Raw genomic sequence first — 23,276 nt, 5'->3', positions numbered from 1 at the left:
AGGTCTATCGCGATAGCTTAATTTCTCTATCGAGTAAAAGTTATATCGCGATACATATCGTTATCGTTCTATCGCCCAGCTCTACCACGGAATGGGAAATTCACAGACAAACTCGCGGATTCTTCCACTGACCACTGCGGCACACCTGCACCAAGGCAAACATCCGCCTGCTATACAGGTGAAAATAGAGCAACAGGAGTCTTTGATTTTTTTTTAAATTTCTGCTGTGTTTCACTTGCATTTATTTGAAAGACTGAGTGTAAACACAAAAATAATATTTTATTTTATGTGCTGGAATGTGCAGAAAATAGGTTTAAATGTTAAACAAATTTCTTCCAGTCAGAGAATGTTGCATATAATTACATTTTTGCTTGATACATAAAGTTAAAAGATAAAAACTAATAAACCAAGTTTTAAAAAGACAACTGTCTAAAGTCAGTATTGACCTATGAGAAAAAGAGGCAATCACATGAAGAGCACTGTCGTAAAGGGAGACAGGATTAAAGATCTGCATGATCCCAGCAGTTTAAGGACACTAATGTGAGACCTGAGCTAGTGATCACCATTGAGCTGGCAGCAGTCTAGTTAGGAAAGTGAGCACTAATAGGATAGTTAGTCCTGCAGGAGGACACGTCACGAAGTAAGCTGTTGTTGCAACCGGTCCAGAGACAAAATGCTAACAGGGCTGTGACAGGCCACGGAGAAATGTCACACTGGGAATGTGGTAGAAGTCATAGTTGGTCATTCCCTTTGGCAATGACAGGCTGCAGGGTCATTATGAGGGGAGAAGAATAAACAGAAAACTCACTACCAATAGCTACTGGCTTCTGACAGGCCTGCAGAGGAGAACATAAAATTGAATTACACTTTAGATTCAATAATAAACATTTGAATATGCTCCTGCATCCCAGCTGCAGGAAACATGCACATGGAGGAAACAATAACACGATTAAGAAACAAAGATGAACTACCCTGACAGCAGCAGATGATTTTATGAGCACAAACAACACACTGGCGCTAATGTGATCACTGTACTCCTATTCACTTGGAGCACCGAGCAAGTTTCACAATCTGCATAGCAAGTCAAGTTGTAGAACAGATAAGATAAGTGGTGTCAAATTTCCACAAGCTCAGCAGCCAATGACGAAGTTTGTTGGCTGACTACACCTGTATTAATGTGCACACACTCTGGCAGTTTCCATGATAACAAGGATCTTGGAGAGCGAGCAACAACATACCAGCAGAGTATCGAAACAACTGAACAACTCATTTAAATGTAAGTTCACCTCGCAGCCAATATTCTACCTGAGTTTTGCTTACTGAAACTGCACATTTGTTCCCTACATGTTAGCTCCCTGCATACTTTTGTACTGTATGCCTTTTTATTGCAAATAGCTGGGAAACGTAATGAAACTCAAACTGTTGCTATTATTTTATTTTTTTAGCATTATTATGGTAAGAAATGCAAACTGCTTATCGGTGTGGTGGCTCTGTTTTTAAAGTACAAGTCAAGCGTATAAAACAAAGCGTTCTCATCGGGACACCAGTTAATACGACTTCCCTTTCTTTTCTTTTTTAAAATATCACTTTACTTTTTTTTTTCTTTTTTTTTTAATTTCTGAGGGAACTGGTCATTCAAATCTAGACAAATGACTCAAGGGAGGCAACAGAAGTGTAAGCAAAACAGCTACTGCAAGCTAAACCTTAAGTAAACGAAGCACTAGCCTGCTAAAAATAAAAACAACAGGCAGACTGTAACTGTTCGCACAAGCGACCTTTGAATGATTGTTAAGTACAGCCGAGCACGATCAAACCAGGTGGCGCCAACTGGTGCGAAAGTACAAAGTGAATTTAAACACATTGAGATATTAGCGATTTTCCTTTAAAAAACAAAACAATAAAGCTTATGCAACATACAACTGGACGAGGAAAAGCTTAGATTCAGGCTGAGCTAACACACCTGTGCTTGGTGCAGTGGCGCGCGCGAGACTGTCAATCAGCCGCGCGCGTGTGGTCGCAATCAGTGGCTGAATAACTCCGAGCCAACTAACTGTCTGATCATAAGTGCTGTAAGTGTTTTGTTTTCGCTCCCCTCCCGTTGCAGCTTTTAGTTTCAGTTTAAACAAAACCATCATTACCAAACCGGGGGCAAGTTCTTCTTTGCCACATTACGTTTAACCCCCACTCGTTTTCAGGAAACTCACTTCTTGACAGCTCTGAGGAACAAGAACAAGAGAGGCGAAGGTGCTTTCCGCCAACTAAAACTCCAAGTGTTCAGCTAGTAGTTTAGCTCTAAATGAGTTGACAGTGAATCCCCCTTGTAGGTCAGGGAGACGGAGAGAGAAAAGAAGAAGCTTGCCCTGATCGTGGCCTACACAGCAGAAAAGGGTTTCCTGTTACACACTCGGCCCCCGCGATTTACTCATCTGATCGGTAGACGTCTGCCGTGAGTCCGCCACTTTAAGGGATACACAAGGATATTATTACAAAAACCGCTCCATATTCCACAGTCGGAGTGTGTGTTTTGAAATGGTCTGTCTCTCGCATTGGTAGGTCACTGGATTTTTAAACGTTTCACAAGGTGCGATTTTTAGTATTCAAATGCTACAGGAAATCAGCCAGCTTCAGTCTTATTGTCTTTGCTAAGTTCGTGTAGATTGTTGTATACCTGTCATTTTAATTATTATTATTTCTTTTGTTTTTATTTTTTTAGATGTTGATTGAGACATACTTGATTCTTAACAGTAGCTGATCACGCAGTGAGTCAGCATCAGTACTGTAATTTTATCATCAGTTCAAATCAGCAGGCTTCTTCCATAGAGAAACAGGTGCTTTTCAAAAAAAAGAAAGTTTGATTTCTTTTTTCCTTTCTTGGGACACTTCAGCACCCCTTACCTCACTTTCTCTGTGTGCTGCTTTCATACCAGTGCGAGTGAGTCTGTTTTTTGTCTTAAAAATTAATCTGCAAACAAATAACAGTGTCTTTTCCCCACTGTTCTTAATCAGGTTGCTTGCAGGGCTTGTCAGAGGTAGAGCACAGGTATCAAATCTTGATCTTGCAGAAAGTTTTTGCTCACAAAAAAAGAAGATGGTGAGAGAGAGATTTTGTGTTGCTTGTTTCCTGACAATGCATTTCAGATAGGTTGGATTTTGAAAACCCTCGATGTGACCAGGATAGGTCTTGTGATAGTGTTAACAAAACAGAACAACAGCTTTATCTCCATCAGATAAAAGTAAAGCTGAAGAGTATGTGCCCGGTGTACTGTTTGTCCTTATTCAGGTTGTTGATGCCCTGGTCAGAGCAAAGGTTAAAATGCACCTGCATTTTTTTTTTTTTTTTTTTTTTTTTAATTTTTTTTGTGCAGCTGTGGAATTATACCTGCTCATTCCACTGGGTGCTAACCGGTTTTATGTTTTTGCACACAAACACAGGCAGAAAGGGAGGCCAAATACAGGATATGAGTCTCTAAGACGGCGGAGCCCCACAGCCAGTCACACACTCATATCCTCTTAGTTGTTTTACTCTTAGCTGTACGACCTGATGCTCAAGAAGTCACCCACAGTCTAACACTGTATTGGAAATAGCTGTGTAGTTGTCATACTTGTTGTCTGCCCGTAGTGGATTTCTCACTGGTATGCACGGAACCGACTGAGTTATTGTGAGTTTTGCTTTATTTGATTCTTTTTCTTTTATCATTACTTTCATTGTCACTTTGTTTGTGGTCCAGTGGGACTGCAGTATGCTATAGAAGAGAGGGGGGAGGAAAAAAGGAACAGCATCAACTTCACTTAGATAAACAGCTGCTGCACCGTTGGCAGAGCTGAGTAAACATTTCAATAAAAATATTTTCAGTCTTCGCCGAACCAGAATAAGCATCCACTTCTGGGAAAATAAATGGGGAAGAATAACGAACAATCTCAGTGCCTTTTCTCTTCCACGCAAGCTCTCATATACCAAGTTGGTTTAAGCAATAACACATTATCAGAATGATGGTAAAGTTTTTTTTTTTCGTTGCAGTTGTGTCCTATCGTTCAGTTTTTCTTGTATTTGGTTTCCTGTTAACACTTTACATGGAAGAAATTCTGATATTTTTGCCCACTTTGATTGTTATCGTTCGTATCAGAGCCTTGTCAAGGTGCACAGTGGAACGAGCAGAGGGCTGTTATCTGTGTGAGCAGATAAGAGATGGTCGCCACTGCAGTTAAGTTTATGCACTTGCACTAAACTTCTGTTTGTGCATCTGTTTCGCTGTTACAGATGAAATTGGATGGGTTGGAGGGAGTCAAAAACATTTGTTCCAAATTAACTCTGGTAAACAAGATTTTTGGTGCTCTTAGGTCTGCTAATGTGGCTAGACAGGTATGATGTTCAGGGTTAATCCTGTCAAACTGCATTAGGGGAACTAAAACAAAACCAAGACATATTCCCCCTGCAGCATCAGCAGCACAGTGTATATGCCTGTCATGCAGCACCGCACTGTAGTTTGATGATTTGTTGATTTCTTCATTTATTGTCTACGATCTTTGCACCTGTAGCTAGACGGCAGCTGGCATATGCACTTTACAAGTTATCCCCCGGTTATTATATGTGGCAAATTGGGTGTGGTGTAAAAGAGCAAATTCAGTTGTAATTCAGATATGCAAGAATATATTACTCAATTTGAAAAAAGGAGGGGAAAATGGGGGTAAATATTATTCAGGAGCTGTTTTGATAGAGAAGCAGTGGACTGGGATGATAAATATTTCCAAATTGGATCAGCTTATTATTTTGCCCAGTGCGACTCTGAAAAGCAAATTGGATACACAGAAGGGGATTGTATTTGCAGCTTTTTAGGTTGGCTGCGTTTGGAGATTTTCTTCAGCTGTTTAAGAGGCCTGCACACAGCACACTCTCGCTCAAATCAGTTGTGTGATTAACATCTCTTTTCCAATATAATCAGCCCAAATACTTCATGATGCTGCCCTACATTATAGATATTTGTCTCACATGAGAGACTACAGTTTTCGACTGGCATAACAGTATTTATAGATGAGATTATACATGGCAGAATTAAGTGTTGGGTAGATCTCTCATTAATCTGTCCAAAAGCGTATTGCATAAAGAAGTGATGTCTGCTAATCCCGTTTCTTATTGCCCCTGCATCTTATTCACTTTCATTCACCATATTTGGAATTGGTGCTACTAATCAGAGATCATCGTGGACTACTTCCTTAAATTGTGCTAGTGTAGGATATAGTAAGTGACTAAGTGCTGGGGTAGGCGCCCCTTAGTGTTTCATAATCTACACCTTCACAATGCAGGTCACCTCAGTTCTTCCCTCACAGCTAAGGAAATAAGCACACAATGGGGAAGGCTAACAATGAAGGGGCGCCTACTGTGTAACATGTGACACAAAGGTCAGTGGGAGAACTGCAGTGTTTCTGTGTACAGTATTAAACGCTGCATGAATGACTATTGGTTCCTGACCGCATGCCAATTTTTGAGTGACTGAACCGCGCCATGAAGGCTACATCCGGGACACTGAGTGGGAGAAAGGTCATTCTCATGGTTTTTCCATTTAAAAATATCTGCATCCACTTTGTGTTGGACACAGCTGGGGCTTTGTTTGGCACGTCAAGAACACCTGCGTTTCACATCTACATGGTTTTAAAAGGGAATAGAGATGGCGTTTGTTTTTGGGCCCTCTGCCATGAGGAAGTTCCGACATGGATGTTTTTTTTGTTTTTTTTCTCCTCCTCAAAAATAACAACGTACCATACAAAAAAACAAGAACACCATCATGGAAAATGTATTTGTCACTCGGTGTCAATGACCAGATTAAGGTAGAAGGAAATGAAATTAAACTGAGCTCATATTTGTTTCCCCCTCCAATTAGGATGACAATAGTAACCTAATGCTTGGCAGGATGCACTAAATAAATAAGAAATACATTTATTAGTTTTGTCACGAGTTTGAAAATGTTGAGCAATGAAACAAACCAACAGAGGCCCAGGAGAGTGCAATCAAACAATGAGTTTATTAAAACACACGCAGCAAGTATGCAGCATCACATCAGCACACATCTCCTGCTAAGAATACACTTGAAAATGATTTTATAACATCAGGGTTCATGCCCCTTCTTGCATCAATTACACATCGAATACATCGATTGCAGTAAATGGTACACAGAAGTTCCTCTTATAACACCTTCCATACATGGCAATAAATTTCAAGCCTATATGGTCTCTAAGGGCTTGTCCTTTTCTTAACTGGTCTTCTGCCATCTGTTACTAAGCAAACTGAAATGCAGTTAGAAGCTAAATGAATTTCGGGCCTTTGGCCTGGCAGGTTTCTGGATTATATGTGTGTTGTAAGCGTGTATGCTGTTTATCCTTCTATGCGCCAAGTCACCTACACAATAGATTGTGAAGACATAGCGCTTCACAAAGCTTAAAACCTTCTTTAATAGACTGAGCATCAACACTGAATGAGCACAAACATGCAATGTGTATAAAATAATTATAGCTGCATCTGTAATAAAAAGGTTAAAGTGGTGGCAATAGCTTTAATAAACATCTTCAATGCAATATCAAGGCTGTGGGATATATTATTAATGCAATGTTGTATTGTAGCAGTAAAATGATTTTCTGTATCTCCACAGTTTCCTTTTTGTTTTGTCAGTGAACCTCTTCATGGACACCTTTCTTGCTCAATCTTGTTTTCTTGCCTTGGTCCAAAGGCTTTGCATGAGGGTTGGAAAATGATGAATAGGCACTTGTTGCTAGCTGAGTGTGTCAGAATCGTTAGAACGTTGGTTTTTTTTGTTTGTTTGTTTTTCTTCCTTCTGTTGGGTATCATGAGGGGGGAACGCCTGTTGACACTACCCATCTAGGATTGCAATCTAGTTATGCACGCATGCCTTTAAAACTTGTTAAAGTAGCGCAAGAACTGCCTGCCTCAAAATTTGTAGTTTTCCACTGACTAGCAGCACTCAGAATGCCAGGCAAGACCCCAGTAATAGACAGCACTTCATCTTTCAATCTCACTCAGTCTCTAAACCAAAAAACACCAAGCTTTCACACATATCAGTGACTGAATATTAATAGCAGATATTTTTAACTTCGTGTCTTTTTTTTTTTCTTTTCCCCTGCAGCATTTGAAGATGATGCGATTGCTGTGTCTATGTCTGCTGCTACTTCTGCCAGCTTCTGCTGCTGGTAAGTTCTCATATCTTTGACTCTTTCAGGTGATAAGCATCTAATCAGGGTCTATGCATCCCTGTGCCAGCTCCTGTTTTCCTCAACTACCTGCATATGTGTCTGTGTCATCCTCAACAAGGTTAATGCGTGCAGTCACTGTTGATTTCCTTTTTTTTTTTTTTTTTTTTTTTTTCTGCCTATTGGACACACTTGAACAATAATAAGTAATAAAAACATGCATGAAGTTTATAGCAGCAAGCCCATGGTTGTGCTTTCTTTGATATGGAAGATGTCATAAATGAACAGGTGACAGGAGACTCTGTGACGTACATGAAGTACAAGTATGCAGTTAAACCGACTGAGTCTTCATCTGCGTGCTACACGCTGAGTGCCTCCTTTGATATCACCAATAACTGTTTTGAATAATAAAATGTTTGAAAATGTGTATCTCACTGTTTCAGCTCTGCAAGCATTTCGTAACTCTTCAGAACTTGAAGGATCAGCTGATGGTATGTAAGCCATATTTTGTCCAGTAGTACTTTTACTGCATCGCCTATGGAACAAATTGTTTTTTGCAGCCTGTCACTTTAGGAATCAGTCTGACACATTAATTCATTTTACTTAGAATTAAGCGCTCGGATCAGCAGGCCGACCACACCCGTGCATGACGGTGAATGGCCTATTAATGTGTTTTGAGAAGAATTACTAGGCTTAAATATTCTGAAGTCATTTAGCTGCTTCAACGTGTTTTTCATGTGCTGTCGTTGTCGCCTAAGTGTTGATCCTTGTTTTGACTCCGGGTAAGCGTAGTCAGAGGGAACAAGTGATTTATTGATTTATTTATTTATTCATTCCCCCCTTGTAAAATAGAAATATGATATGAAATAGAATATCATTAAAAACATGATATAGCTGTATAAATCAGCCCCGTGTGTAATGGTGGGTTATAATTTTCCATATCTATCTCCACTCCTGGTAATTGTTGTATGGTGGCTACCACTTAAAGCTCTTCTTCCTCATTTAGAGTTTTATTATTTGCTCACAGTTGAAGTTGTTTTTAAGGCCGCGTTGTTCTTGTTTGCAGTCTTATTGTTTAGTGTTCTCATAAGGTTTAGCTTCCCTGTGTTACAATATTGATTCTTGTTTATAGTTTTCATTTTTTCCTCTCGGGCCTCTTGGCCTCAAACTGATTTTATATTCCCACCCCTTATCACCACCACAACCACGATCAATAGTGTTGCTAAAAGATTCAAAGTGTTGTCTGTATCCTCACTGTTGTACAATTTAAGAACTCTTACACTGTTAATATAAGAAGGCGGTCATAGTGAGAACCTGCATTTCTGCACTGACTGAACAGACGTCTCATTTGTCCCCCTTTTTTTTTTTTTTTTTTTTTCCCCCCCCGCAGACCCAGATGACGAGGATTATGTGGAACGTGGTGAGTTTGTTGCCCTACTCTGTGTAGTCTCTATTTCATACACATGCACTATACTGACAGCTGCACAGAAGCCGGTATATGAAGGTTATGGCCTCTGTTATTGTCAGTAAGTCTGTATAGTATATAGGTTGTTCTACTCCACTAAGCTGTGGCCCCAGTTGGCTTTTAGCTCCCCTCAACCATTACGGCCTGAATAGAATCAATTAGCTCTGTAGAGGGGGCCCTGTGGATTGTGCTGAAAGGCCAATGAACACGTCAACATCTCCGTCATCCTGTCGGTCAGCTAATCAACACTGGCATTCTCGTTGTCTCACCATCCGCTTTTCCGTCACTCCTCATCTTCGCTTTGATAGACATTTGATAGACTTACAGATCTGTTTACAACGGCCTGCCTGCCAAGTGGAGAAGCAGCATTTCTGAAAATGGCTACAATTCTTTTTGAAGCCCCAAGTACTCTTTTCCTCTCCTTGTAGACACACGTACATAGGCTTAAATCTTTTGTTCATTTCCTTTAAAGTGCATTTAAATTTCTCAAGCAGCACACGAGTCAAAATGTGCAGATAAATTAGGGAAATTTCATTTGTAGAAAGTGTGTGTGTTTGTGTGTGCGCGTGTGGACATTTTGACATTTCTCTTTGTAACTTTCCAGAAGCTTCAGCCAATTTGAATCTAAATGCTGGGCCAGGCAAAACCACTGGTGTGGAGGGCAACAGTGGTAAGAAGTATCTGAATTGTAATTATTTATATATAGTAATGTATAAAAATGATTTTAAATGTCAACATTTGCAAGTGATTCATAATGTCATTGTGCTGATTCCTTTTTTTTTTTTTTTTGGTCTTTCAGATGAGGGCTACATGATTATAATAGTTATAGCGGGGGTGGTGTTGGCTCTTTCGGTCGCAGCAGTTGTCAGTAAGTACTCTACGTTTCCTTGAAATAAAGCCTTTTGCATTTCCACAGGTGACAAATATATTCCTTTAAAGCCCTCCAGTGCTTGGCTGGAGTCAGCATAGTTTCTGTGTGCTTTGTGCAGCTTTTAATTCTTAAACAAATGTGAACTTTTCTCTTGTGGAGCGTTGACCTTATTTGTTTTCTTTCTTTTTTTTCTTCGTTTACTTGCAGCCATATTGATAGTGAAGCGCAAGATGCAGCAGCAGGAGCAGGGGTAAGAATTAGAACATTTTCTGACTATTTTCTTTGCATCTTTTATGTACTTCAGTGCTCAAGAAAAACGCTGTATGCATATTCTCATTATGTCCGTTGTGCATACTGTGGCAGCGTTTTTAAAAATTCATGTTTTTCTTTACGCTAAGTTGGCCTTCGAGTAACAAAACCAGTCGGGTGGGTAACAGCCTTTCTGGCTCCCTTGCCGATTTGTCCCATTTAATCCAACTCGTCAGCTTGAAAACTAGAGAAAAAACAAAATTGTAAGCTGCATCCACCCATTTGAGCCTGTCTGGACTTGCACAGCAATTAGTAACACAGTCTGAGTCCTACGCCACCACCAGTGAACACACCACACCTTACCTTTTTAGCAATCAAACAATAACCTTAAGGCAGGGCCCCTAGGTCTATATGACCGAATGGGACAGGACTTAACCTGTTCAAAAGCTTACCTCATGAGCTGAGGCCTAAGTAGACACCTCTAGTCAGAAATAACGCAACGGGGTAAACATGAGACTGACTCAATGACAACAGTTGGCCAACGGCAATCAGACAGCAGAACAGCCTAAACCAGTTAAACTGAGAGACTCTCTCTGTTGTTTTGGGGTTGTTTTTTTTTTGGGTTTTTTTTTCCTCCTCTGTTGGAGAACATTTTGCAGTGTAATCAATTTCTTTTGTCCTGGAGGTGTTATGTAATGTGATGTGCAGGTTGGGTCAGAGGGGTCATGGAGGTCAAATCGGGCTTCAAAGATCTTTAAAGCAGCAGCGAACAGCTGTCGCAGAGCGGATCCCCAAGTCGATGTGCAAGGGTTAAATTCCTCTGCAGGATTACTGGCTGCCTCCTGGGGCTGCAGTCAGCTCTGGCAGTGTTTGGTGCTGACTGATCGCTCTGTTGAAAAGAGGCTTAATCACACAGCAACCTCTGGCTTGTTGGATCAACAGTGCCTTGCCAGGTTTATAAGTCCCACCTGGGGATGAGCTGTGTTCTGAGGTGATGCAGTCACTGTGCACCTGTCAAAGCCCTGTAGCACTCAGCAGACATGCCGTTTCCTGAACTCCGCCACACAGAGACGCTTCTTGTGCATCTCCAGACGTTTTCTAAAAATACCTTTAAAGGTGAAATTTTGCTTTTAACCTGCTTCACCTCACCCCCTCCTGTGGTCTCTTCTCTCTCTCTTACTCTGTCTCTCCTCAGGATCTACTCTGTGCCAATAGAACAGGACCACAAAGGGTCCGTCTAGTTCCTGGTCTACAGCTTCAAGCCCTATAACACACAGGCAAGAGAGGTCGATGCATCAGGAAATGTAATCTCCTACTCTTTGACTCAGGACAGCTAGACTTCTTGGAACAACAGCCTGCTTCTGAATGTTCAGTTCATTCCTCCCTCCCACATAACCTCCTATACATGTGTAGCATGTGCAGTATGTTTTTTGTTTGTTTGTTTTTTGTATATTTTTGTGTTTGTCCCAGTCATTTGTTCTGTACATACACATAATTTAGCCTGGGACTTTTGGAACACAGTCAAACCTTCTAATTGGATTCTATTTGAGGAATCCAAATCAAAGCCAGTGAATGTGGCTTAAAGCTCCTTTTGTTGAAAGGGATAATTTAGCACAGCCAGAACTCCCTGATTTTTTTTTTTTTTTCCCCCTTTAATTCCTGAGACAAGAAATTATTCCCAACGACTATGCAGCGTAACTCTGAGAGACCCGTCTATGTGAAATGGTCGTTGAGTGAGACAAACCACACTAATCCAGCCTAAGCCGGCCTCACGTTCATTCCTATTCACTTGTGTCACATTTTCTCTTCCTGGCCCATTAGGAATGACAGGAGGCAACAAAATAGGAAGATAAAAACCCGTTCACTGTCTTCTTAACTTCCAGTTACAAGAGGAGAGGGGGGGAAAACCCCTGAAACAAGTGGAAATGGCTAGTGCTAAAACCTTCCTGCACTGCCACAAATTAATCAACCACCATGAATGATGATGTTTTCCAATCCCCTCTTCTTGAAAGGCTTTCACTTTAGATTGTAAATAGCTCTCTGAATGCTGTGGAGAGTTAGATTAATGCCTCCCACACTGTTACAGAGAACCTCGTTATGAGGGAGGGAAGGATAAAATCTCAAGAATTAAATAAAGTAGGATGATTGGGGAAAATGCCAACAATGCCTTTGTTTCATTCATACAGAACACACAGTTTTCTCTGGTTTTATGCAAATCAACCTTTTCGTGCTGTGTGCAGGAACCCTTTCTATCCAAGAATCTAAGGTGCCGGCTTCCCTGGTTGTTTGTCGGCAAAAGGGAATCTGTTTTTCTTGTCAGCTTTTTGTCTGTGCCATCAGAAGGAGCACTGATAATGGAATTAATAACACTGGGAATGACTATATAGAGTTAAATAGTGGATTTGCCGAAGCAGCGTCTCACTTTTCTCTTCCACTAAATATCTTGCAATATATCTTGCCACTGGGGAGTGGGCCTGGCTGCCATCCAGACCTGAGAGCAAACCTCCCCCCCTCTCCCCCCACAACAACTATGCAATCAGGTCCTTATCAAGGATGTGCACTCCCTATTGGTGTGTGTGCTGAAGTGCTTTCGTTTAAAAACAAAAACAAAAAAAAACTATGCTTCCCACTCGATGTAACCCAGATGTGATTATTGTTTGTGCGTTTTGTTTTTACTGTGCCCTGCGCTATTGTTATGTCTTGAAAGTGTAGCATTCCCCTGTAAGCCTTCAATATCTGTCAGCATTTCAAAAAGAGGACTATTTGAGGGGAAAAAAATTGCAACACGAAACATTTCACTCTTCTCTGTCTGTCAGTCTGTCCCTTAGTATTTACTGATTCTCACTTTGTAGGACAAGCATAGCACATTTCCAAAACCGATGTAGCAATGTAGAAAGCAATCGGGCTCATGCGGAAACCCAAAGAGTTATTCAGCACCAGCACGCCTTTAACCAAATTCTACTCAGCTGCTCAGTCTCGTAAAGCCTAACTGTTGTGACTCTATTTGTGTAAAGCAAATGTTGCTGTGGAGCTTTTTTTTTTGTTTTTTTTTGTTTTGTTTTTCATCCCCTCCTATCTCAGTGATGTAAATGGAAAGGGTTATGCTAATATCTGTTTGTTTGTTTTTTTGTTTTGTTTGTTTTAACTACTGATATATTTATCTTTGCAGGCTAAAAGCATTGCGAAACTGTGCACTTAATCTTGCTTTCTAATACACAGTATAATCCATGTATTTACAAATGTACACAGCAATGCACTTGCATTGTCTCTATAGAAATCTCATGTTTTGGAGAAAGATTTTATTATGATTCTGGGTGGGGCCCACTGATAGTGGGAGTTTGTAAAATGTATATATGTTTGTTTGTTTTTTTTATTTAGTTTCATACAAAACTACATTACAGGTCCTTCTCAAAGAAAATAGCATATTGTGATAAAGTGCATTATTTTCTGTAATGTACTGATAAACATTAGACTTTCATATATTTTAGATTCATTACACACAACTGAAGTAGTTCAAGCCTTTCATTGTTTTAATATTGATGATTTTAGCATACAGCTCATGAAAACCCCAAATTCCTATCTCAAAAAATGAGCATATCATGAAAAGGTTCTCTAAACGGGCCTGACCTGACTGCTGTCCAGAAGGCCATCATTGACACCCTCAAGCAGGAGGGTAAGACACAGAAAGAAATTTCTGAACAAATAGGCTGTTCCCAGAGTGCTGTATCAAGGCACCTCAGTGGGAAGTCTGTGGGAAGGAAAAAGTGTGGCAGAAAACGCTGCACAATGAGAAGAGGTGACCGGACCCTGAGGAAGATTGTGGAGAAGGACCGATTCCAGACCTTGGGGGACCTGCGGAAGCAGTGGACTGAGTCTGGAGTAGAAACATCCAGAGCCACCGTGTACAGGCGTGTGCAGGAAATGGGCTACAGGTGCCGCATTCCCCAGGTCAAGCCACTTTTGAACCAGAAACAGCGGCAGAAGCGCCTGACCTGGGCTACAGAGAAGCAGCACTGGACTGTTGCTCAGTGGTCCAAAGTACTTTTTTCAGATGAAAGCAACTTTTGCATGTCATTCGGAAATCAAGGTGCCAGAGTCTGGAGGAAGACTGGGGAGAGGGAAATGTCAAAATGCCTGAAGTCCAGTGTCAAGTACCCACAGTCAGTGATGGTCTGGGGTGCCATGTCAGCTGCTGGTGTTGGTCCACTGTGTTTTATCAAGGGCAGGGTCAATGCAGCTAGCTATCAGGAGATTTTGGAGCACTTCATGCTTCCATCTGCTGACAAGCTTTATGGAGATGAAGATTTCATTTTTCAGCACGACCTGGCACCTGCTCACAGTGCCAAAACCACTGTTAAATGGTTTACCCACCATGGTATTACTGTGCTCAATTGGCCTGCCAACTCTCCTGACCTGAACCCCATAGAGAATCTGTGGGATATTGTGAAGAGAAAGTTGAGAGACGCAAGACCCAACACTCTGGATGAGCTTAAGGCCGCTATCGAAGCATCCTGGGCCTCCATAACACCTCAGCAGTGCCACAGGCTGATTGCCTCTATGCCACGCCGCATTGAAGCAGTCATTTCTGCAAAAGGATTCCCGACCAAGTATTGAGTGCATAACTGAACATAATTATTTGAAGGTTGACTTTTTTGGTATTAAAAACACTTTTCTTTTATTGGTCGGATGAAATATGCTAATTTTCTGAGATAGGAATTTTGGGTTTTCATGAGCTGTATGCCAAAATCATCAATATTAAAACAAAAGGCTTGAACTACTTCAGTTGTGTGTAATGAATCTAAAATATATGAAAGTCTGTTTATCAGTACATTACAGAAAATAATGCACTTTATCACAATATGCAAATTTTTTGAGAAGGACCTGTATGTTTTAAGAAGTTACTTATGTTTTTATGCACTTTTCTCTTAAGGTAAACTCATGTTTATTTTGTGCCAACGATCACAATATATGTACATGTGTGATAGCTCACAGGAAAACTGTAGGTGACAGAATATGATGAATTGGATCTGTTTGCACAGCTGCAGTCACCTTGATTTTCTTCTGATGGTGATTACAACATACTACTGTATATTGTGTATCTATGCTGCGCTCTGGATTGTGTTTGTTTTTTAATAAATGTGTTATGAAATCTGCGTGCCTTCTCCCAGTTTCTTGTTTGCATAATTTTGATGCCATATGGATACAGAGATAATGTGCCAATGGATGTTGTTTAATCTAGGGCTTTACTCGCTTACAAGCATAGAGCCACTAAGAGGCTTAGACACTCTTACTAAACATCCTTTTTCGTTAAGATTCAAAGTGTAAAGCGAGTGTGGGAGCTATGATGAAGTGAGCTAACTTTTATTTTTATATCCTCACAGAACAGTGAAAAGGGCTGTGCGAGATTGTCAAATATGAGATGATGCGGGGTTATTCCTCATAACCTTTAATAATAAATCCGAGCTGTGAGACACTGCCCGTGGCTATGGCATTAGTTACAAGATGCAAAGGTCATTAGAAACCAGCCTGCTTCATGGCTGAAGGTTTGATTAAAGTGGGATTCATCTATTCATTATTGTCCCGGATAAATAATCACTTAACTTTTTAAAGGAATTTTTCTTGCCAACTATTGAAATAGTTGACCATGATGAACCCGATGATGGTTCCACTTTTTTTACTTGTCAGCATGAATCATGATTTCCAAGTTTATTTATTGTTTTTCTATGACAGTTACTAAGCAGTGTGTCAGTCCACATTCACGCACACACAGACTGTCAGGTGTTTTTCGATTGATGGATTCCTGGTTGTTTTCTTGCAGCTGTTTTCTTTGGTTACTGGATTCATACGTGCTCTCTCCTTATCCTTGGGCTACCCGGTATGACCTGGACCAAAAAAAAGGGGGGGGGGGGGGGAGGAGGAAGGCATTACTCTTAAAGAATCAAACACTATTTCAGCAATCAATGATATTCATCAAACCTAAATATGAGGAAAAAACAAGATCTGTTGCAGTTCTGCCCTACAAACAGCTTAATGATAATCCCTTTGATCTATTAATCATCAAAGAGATTTCAGTCAGCATTCTGTTGCGCTATTATGTCTGAAGTGACTCATTGCTATATATCATCAAGTAGCCTCTGATATTAACTATTTAAATCATCCAAATGCAGTTTCCCAACAGCACAAGGAGAGATGCTCCTCATGCACAATGGGCCGATATAGAGTCAGGTGAAAAAGAGAGTGCATTTTCTCTTACTTCCAAGGGTTTGGCTCAGGAAAAGAAGAAAAATAAATTACACTTCCAAAAGAATCAAGATGCTAAGTACCAACCAGGTGCTGCTAATCAAGTATATTTGCGTAACTGATCAGCCAGTATTAGAACTTCTATAAAAACTGAAGTTTTGGAAGTTTGCTGGAGCATTCAGGTGTGTGTTAACACAATCCCAAGGAGGAAAGACATCAACATTGATCTCAGGGAAGCAATTGTTGCTACCCATCAATCTGGGAAAGCCATTTCCAAACAATTTGTCCATCACTATGTGGCGATAAAGATTATTCACAAGTGGAAAACTTTTTGGACAGCTGCCAATCTGCCAAGCAAATTCACCACAAGGTCAGATTGTGCAGTGCTTACAGAAACTGCGAAAAACCCAAAAGCTCACCTCAAACAATACAGGCCTCTGTTAGCATGCTATATGTTACAGTACCATTAGAAAAAAACTAAACAAATATGTCCTTTTTGAAAGGGTTGCTCGGAGAAAACTTCTTCTAGCATAGCTTAAATTTGTAAAGCTGCATTTGAACAAACCACAAGACTTTTGGAACAACTTCCTTTAGCCAGAGAAGACTAAATAAAATCGAGATGTAATGCACAACATCATGTTCATCACAAACATCCAATACCAAATGTCAAACACTGTAGTGGAGTGGTGATGATTTGAGCTTGTTCTGCAGACAAAGGACCTTGGAATTTCCTTTGTCTGCAGAACTGACTCAGTGACTGAGTCTACTATGAAATCCCCTGTAAACCAAAATATTCTAGACATCTGTGAGGTCATCTGTCTGATAACTAACACCGATGAAACTGGGCCATGCAACAGGACAATGATCCCAAACACAGCTCTGGATTTACAACAGCATGGCTGAAAAAGAAAAGCGTCAAAGTCGAGCAGCAAACAAGTAATTCAAGTTATTACAGCTAAAGGTGGTTATACAAGCTATTGAATTCACACACTGCTTCTGCAGGTTGTATTTAAATTATTTTAGAACCTGGGAAGGACCAGATTATTTTTTTTATTATTACATCCTGAAATGAAAAACTTTAGACTTTAGAAGGTGCACTTTCTTTTTTTCACATCAGGTATAGCCAGACATTTTTTGATGTTTAACTGTATACGAATTTTGTACTGATAAAACAAAAGTTACAAATGTAATTACTTACTTTGTTGACCTCTTGCGGCATTTGGGCAGCCGATTGAACTTTCCGCCTACAGTCCAAACATAAGCAAAAGAGTAAGGAAGTTGGTAGACTATTACAAGAAATTGCAAAGCACAAAAATAGCTTTCAGATTTTCAGATACTTACAGGTAATGACCAATATGCCAAAGACGAACAGCACTGCTGCAATGACCAGTCCAGCATAACTCAGGGACTTATAATCTAAGTATATAAAAAACAAATCAAATAACCACAGAAAACGAGTAACGACACACAATCAAACACAATCAAAGAGAAGCTTCTTACCATAGGTGAAATCTTTGTCCCACTCTGACTTCCACTCTATATGGAGTAAAGGAAGAAGAAAAAAAGTATTGACTTAAGGTTGACTGTTGAACAGAGGAAATATCTATAGGAACAAAAAAAGAGGCTCAGTGGGGAACAACTGTCAGAGATGGCATGAGAGATCTACTGGCTCTGCTGACATGCTGTTGATGGCGTATCAAAAACCTATCTATGGTAAGCCGGCACAGCATGAGGACACAAATATCTTATCTCTTCTTGCATAAGGTACAATCAAGCATTAATCTGTTAGCAAGAGAGGAAGTGAGGTGCTCTGTTCTATCACTACGCTGTGGGTTTGTTTGGAAGACGGGGAATTGTGATACTGTCACAGTCTGCCATGAGATAACAATAGAACCACGATGCCTGTGGCATTTAGGGTAACTAAGGAATATGGGAAATTTTTCCATTACTCCAGACAACTTTAGTGTTCCTTTTACCGATGGTTTTCTCGGGTGCAGAAGGGTTGGTTTTCACTGCAGGTGCTGGAAAAAAAGGGGAAAAAATTACTACATTGGACTTTTTTTTTTTCATCTCTACTGAATATGTAATAATTTACAAGTTAAAACTTTTTTATTTTTGGGACATATTGACTCCATAGCTTACAGTTACCTCTCATCAAACTCCAGATTCAGTCTTGTGTTTAAGTAATTAAATTTCTAAATGTTTCAGTAGAATGAGTCAAAAGGAAATGTATGCTTTTCAGAATGTAGCATTTTCTCTACCTCAAGTGCTCTCTCTCGCTCTATTTTTGTCGGTGTCTGGTGGTGATACAGTTTGCTAACGTGGTCTACTAGCTAAACTTAATGGCTCTACTGACTCTTGATGTTTGAACATACATAGGTTAGGCAAGGCAGAGGGTAAAGACTCATACCTGAAGTTGATGTGAGCTTTGGTTGACTTGTTGCTTTTGTACTTGAAGCTAAAGAGGATGAATACATATGATGAGAAAAATAGCATGCAGAAGAGAAATAATGGGGTTAGACACACACAAGACAAACTACCTGCTGAAGTCTCTATTCGTGATGTGGTAACACTGAGGGAGACGTTTGCTTGCTGGTTTGTGGGTTTTTCAGGTATAGTTTCCAGGGAGCTGTTAATATCTCTAGTTGTTCTCTTTTCCAGTGCTTCTCCTTTTACACACAGAAAGAAACTGAATTAGACAGACAGACAGACAGACAGACAGACAGACAGACAGACAGATAGACAGATAGACAGATAGACAGATAGACAGATAGATAGATAGATAGATAGATAGATAGATAGATAGATAGATAGATAGATAGATAGATAGATACCAGTGTTTACTGTAAATGTCGATTCAGCCTGCTTTGCATCTGTTGGTGTGGGTGCAGTTGCAGGTGCAGGTGTTTGGGCCCTTGACACTGTGGGGGGAAAAAAGATCACATGTGAAAAACTAAAGAAAAGTAGAAACAAACTTTCCATTGAAGGTTCCTATACTGTCCACTTTACATCAAGAACAAAGCACAGCGTTGTTAATGCCCGTGATTTTCTCAATGTGGCCAGACTTCAGAATGTGTCTGGCCAGGCACAGTAGCGAGGCCTGCAGATGCACTGAGTATGTCACAGTAATAGTCTTGTGAGTGGGCCTGTGAGGCAACCTCTGAGTGCAACAGAGCTGGATTGTTGTGCAAGACCACAGGACAGAGAGGCTGTTGTCTGTTTACTCACTCAGCACCTTCCAAATAGTGCCGAAGCTCCACAAAACCTCTACTTTCTTGGGCCAGTGCTGCCAGCACTACACAAATAAAGCCATACGAGGGAAAATATACTGAGATAGAAATGATTAACAGCTCACTCTACTTTTTAAAATTTTACCAATCCTTTTAAAATTTGTCACCTTCATGAATGGGACGTGTTGCTTAGATATAACTGTTAACAAGCTAATCCCCAAGTTGCAGGCTATTTTTTTCCTAATCTTACAGATAAAAAAAATAAGACAAGAAAATTTTTTTGTTTTGTTAATGCAACACCCCCCATAAGCTTCACATGCTTTGCTCCACTGCTTACTCCTTTACTTTAAGGGGAACCCTAAAAAGTAATGAAGCAGACATAGTTCTTTATTACCACCACTGAACAGAATAAGCTGCACTAAAGGTTGGAAGCCACACAGTATTTTTAGCTCCATCCCATCACAGTTTTGTGGTTCAATGACGGAACCATATTGTTACACTGGCAACCATGTCATGATTGTAGGTGCAAGAGTTTAGCAGACAATAAAAGTCATTATAATGGACTGATTTTTTTTATTTATTTATATATTTTTTAGATATTTTCTTTGGCATTTTTTTCTCTTAGAACTTTCTAAAGTTCCCCTGGCTGGTTCTTGGTCCCATGTGACACTGCATTCAAAAAATCCTGCAAATACGCCAATGTGCATCCTAACATAGGCTTACTGCACAGATACCCTGCTAAAGCTAATCAAGGTGATTAGGTTGTAATGAAATCTACAGTCTCTTTCAACCCCCAAAACGTTCACACTTGACTTCAGTGAGCCAAGTCTTCAGATTTTCTGGCACTCACCTCTTAACATCATAAACAGGAAAATGCTCAAGTAAACCAAAGTCATCTGAAAGAAATAAAAACAAAACATGTTTTCATGAGATGCTGTGAAACAGTGATGCAGAGAATGCAGCTCTCAACTACTGTCTGAACAAACTGTTGTGCAGTTATAGAATATTCAAGCACATCCATACCGCATGCAGACAAATGGCTGATCATTAGCACTGAGAAAAACGCTACTGATTTGTACTGTGTCTCTGCAGTCATGTAATGATCATACAGTTGTTAGCCCTGGGAATGAAAGGCTCCGGGTAGACGATTGAGGCAATACAGTATTCACTCTCCAACATATTGTGCACCGCTCAGTTACCAGTCAGGAAGCTGTAATCAGTCAGGTTCGTGCCACATGGCAGCTTCCTCTTCCTCCTATAGCACGCGGCGACATCACCCACATGCCTCATTCAGCATAGCAGAAAACAAATTCTTACTTTGAATGTCAGACTTTATAAGACACTTTTTTTTGTCAAATGTGAGTGATCGAGGCCACATATTATAGATGCAGTCCTCCCACGTATGCCTGTGCTAAACTTTGTAGCTGTATAGATCTAACTTCATCATATTTTGTTAGCTGTCACCAATTAAAAAATGGCATTGGAGCATATGTCAAAACGACTCTTTTCATGATAATAGAAATCCTTGTACCGGCGAGCCGCAACCTCCACATCAGTGGAAAACGTTGGCTATTTCTTCCTCCCCCTCAATATTTTGCCCACGGCTTAAACAAAAACAAAACAAAACAAAAAAACAGAAGTAGGAAATAAAAGTGTATTGTGATGTATAATTTCATAGCAACACCTGCCAACGATGAGCAACAGAAGCAGGCAGGGAGGCTAAAGGAAGTCTGTGCCAGGGACTTAGTTTGAATCCACTCCCAGTGAAAAAAAAAAAAAAAATTAATCATGATCTTTGACCTATCCGGTGGCAGCTCATCCTCCGGGCTGGGAACAGTGTGACAGGTGAGCATTTGTGGCTGTCATGAGCTCTGACAGCTCAGATTAGCAGGTCATGCCAATCTTCATTTCACTCCAGAGCATATGTCAAGATGAGGCCTGTATCCCCTGGGCTGTACAGACGTCTTTTCCTTCCCCTAGCCTGACCCGCCTGCCTGTTTGTCACATCTTGCACTCTCACTCACTCTCCGTCTGTCTGTTCATCCATTTGTCTGTCATCCTCCATCAATCTCTTTTCACTTGGGTTAGACCAAAACACCCTTCAGCCCTGGGATATTCAGTCTTTCATCCAGGCTATTATGCTTACCTTTGTATCCATCCTGCGAGGTGCCCGAGTCCAGAGATGTATCCGCAGCTTCATCATCCACAGCGCTCTCCTCTGTGTGTCACTTGTGTGCAAGGCTAGTGGAGAAACGGTTAACCAACCACACCCATGTGATCACCCACTACTTCCTCACCCATTTGTCTGAATTCATTTTCAGACTTTCAGTCTCTCTCTCTCTCTCTCTCTCTCGCTCTTTCTTAGTCTCTTCCTCTGTGTTCTTTGGCTTCCAGTTTTCAGTTTGTACTTCTGCTTCATCAAAGCACCGTATGCCTTCTCTTCCTACTGTATCTATCTGGGCTAGTTAACCGTCTTGCTTCACATTTATTTCCTGTTTTCTCTCCATCTCTCATCTGACGCTGGCTTGCAAAAACAAAGAAATGTGACCTTGTATTAAGGGATTGCAGGCATGTTTACATTCACTTAAAAATGCATTGCATGCTGTATTAATTATCAGTCCCTGAACGCAATGAGATTGCAAAAAAATAAAGGCCAGAGGCCGGCAATGTGTATTATTCACTTTGAATTTTAACCCTATATTTTAAAGCATATAGAAAAGCTGCCCTGTGTACAGTTTCTTTATGTTTTGTAAGAGTTATTTATACATAGCAGTTTAAAGACTTATTACCGCACTGATTATAATCAACGTTCATACTCATACCCCAGAACATATCACTACAGAAAGCCGCTTCCTTCATATTTATTGTGATGTACTGAAGTTTTAAGGAATTGGAATTGCCAGACTCTTGAATTACTGCTTTTTGTCTGTCGTGCTTTATTGCTTCAAGGCTGAAGAAATGAAGGTTGTGATTGTGACCTAAGAGCTTTACCAAACTGAGAAGCACAAACCTACACTGTTACAGCAGACAAAGCCTGCAATTCAAGAAGACTTGCAGAGGAGAGTCTTTGTGCAGAGTGCTGGTGATGCATTTTGAACAGCTTTTCACATTTTTATGTGAAATGTTTTTTTTTTGTTTGTTTGTTTTAAGAAGTGTTAATATTTACACTAATCAACCACTGACAGGTGAATCATTACAGTGCTCTTGAAACTGATGTGAGCAAGGAAAATGGGCCAACTTGATGGCTAGATGAGTCAGAGCTCCTCCAAAACTGGGGTGCTCCCAGGATGCAGCAGTTAGGCTCACTGATGATGGATTAATGGCTGGCAGATCAGAAGAGCCTAATTGCAGAAAACCTGAATGCCATTTAAGAATACAAAATGCACTGCAACATGGTGAATATAGGGCTGGGCAGAGATGATGTAAAATGCTCAAGAATATTCAAGTGAGTGTTACAACTGGACCCTGGAACAACAGAAGATGACACAGTCTGGTTATCCGCTTTTTCGTTGCTTAAACCTTACATACAGCTGACATTTTCACACCTTCGAAGTATGACTCAAACCAAGAACTCCCTCACAATTGTCTTTTGAGGTTTCTAACCTGATGACATGCACACATTGCTCAAGATTTGTCCGCCATACTAAACACGCTCAAATGGAAAACATGTGTATTTCATAACTACGTCACTCCTTCCTGACTCTTGCTGGGTGAAACTGATTGCTGCATCAAAAACGTAGTAATTCGTAATGGCTTTGGTTGCTAGTGGATTTTCACAGTTATAGTTGCTCATGTTTGTTCACAAACACTAACCAAGCAGTAGTCTGTGCTTTGGAACCAGTGGTAGAAAGCCTTGCATGCGGGACTTTCCCACACTCACTGAAATGGCAGCACAGATACTATCTATAAGCTTATGACCCCACCCCCTCCCTAATCCCATCCCCACCCAACCCTCCTTTTGATATACATTTTCATACGAGTTAGTTTAATCTCAATTAGATTAGATTAAATCTCACTTAGTAGA

General features: G+C 40.4%; 2 protein-coding genes across 2 annotated transcripts; one reads left to right on the top strand and one right to left on the bottom strand.

Moving 5' to 3' along the window:
* The first annotated feature begins 2,018 nt into the window (after nt 1–2,018).
* LOC309717462 (uncharacterized protein) lies at nt 2,019–14,935 on the top strand. Its single transcript, XM_082552058.1, has 8 exons — nt 2,019–2,069; nt 7,134–7,197; nt 7,641–7,688; nt 8,588–8,617; nt 9,267–9,332; nt 9,462–9,530; nt 9,741–9,783; nt 10,978–14,935. Exons 2-8 carry the CDS (start codon nt 7,143–7,145, stop codon nt 11,021–11,023), a joined length of 357 nt encoding a protein of 118 aa, XP_082408184.1. The 5' UTR covers nt 2,019–2,069; nt 7,134–7,142; the 3' UTR covers nt 11,024–14,935.
* Nucleotides 12,902–21,616, bottom strand: fxyd5 (FXYD domain containing ion transport regulator 5). Its single transcript, XM_082552057.1, has 10 exons — nt 21,399–21,616; nt 20,103–20,148; nt 18,857–18,943; nt 18,563–18,691; nt 18,433–18,480; nt 17,999–18,043; nt 17,523–17,558; nt 17,364–17,438; nt 17,221–17,266; nt 12,902–15,664 (listed from the first exon to the last, which is right to left on the bottom strand). The coding sequence occupies exons 1-10, from the start codon at nt 21,453–21,455 to the stop codon at nt 15,640–15,642; spliced, it is 594 nt and encodes a 197-aa protein (XP_082408183.1). The 5' UTR covers nt 21,456–21,616; the 3' UTR covers nt 12,902–15,639.
* Nucleotides 21,617–23,276: the final 1,660 nt, after the last annotated feature.

The sequence above is a fragment of the Aulonocara stuartgranti genome, assembly GCF_965226115.1.
Source record: "Aulonocara stuartgranti genome assembly, chromosome: 11".
Lineage (NCBI taxonomy): Eukaryota > Metazoa > Chordata > Actinopteri > Cichliformes > Cichlidae > Aulonocara > Aulonocara stuartgranti.
This window is presented reverse-complemented; position numbering and strand designations above follow the sequence as displayed.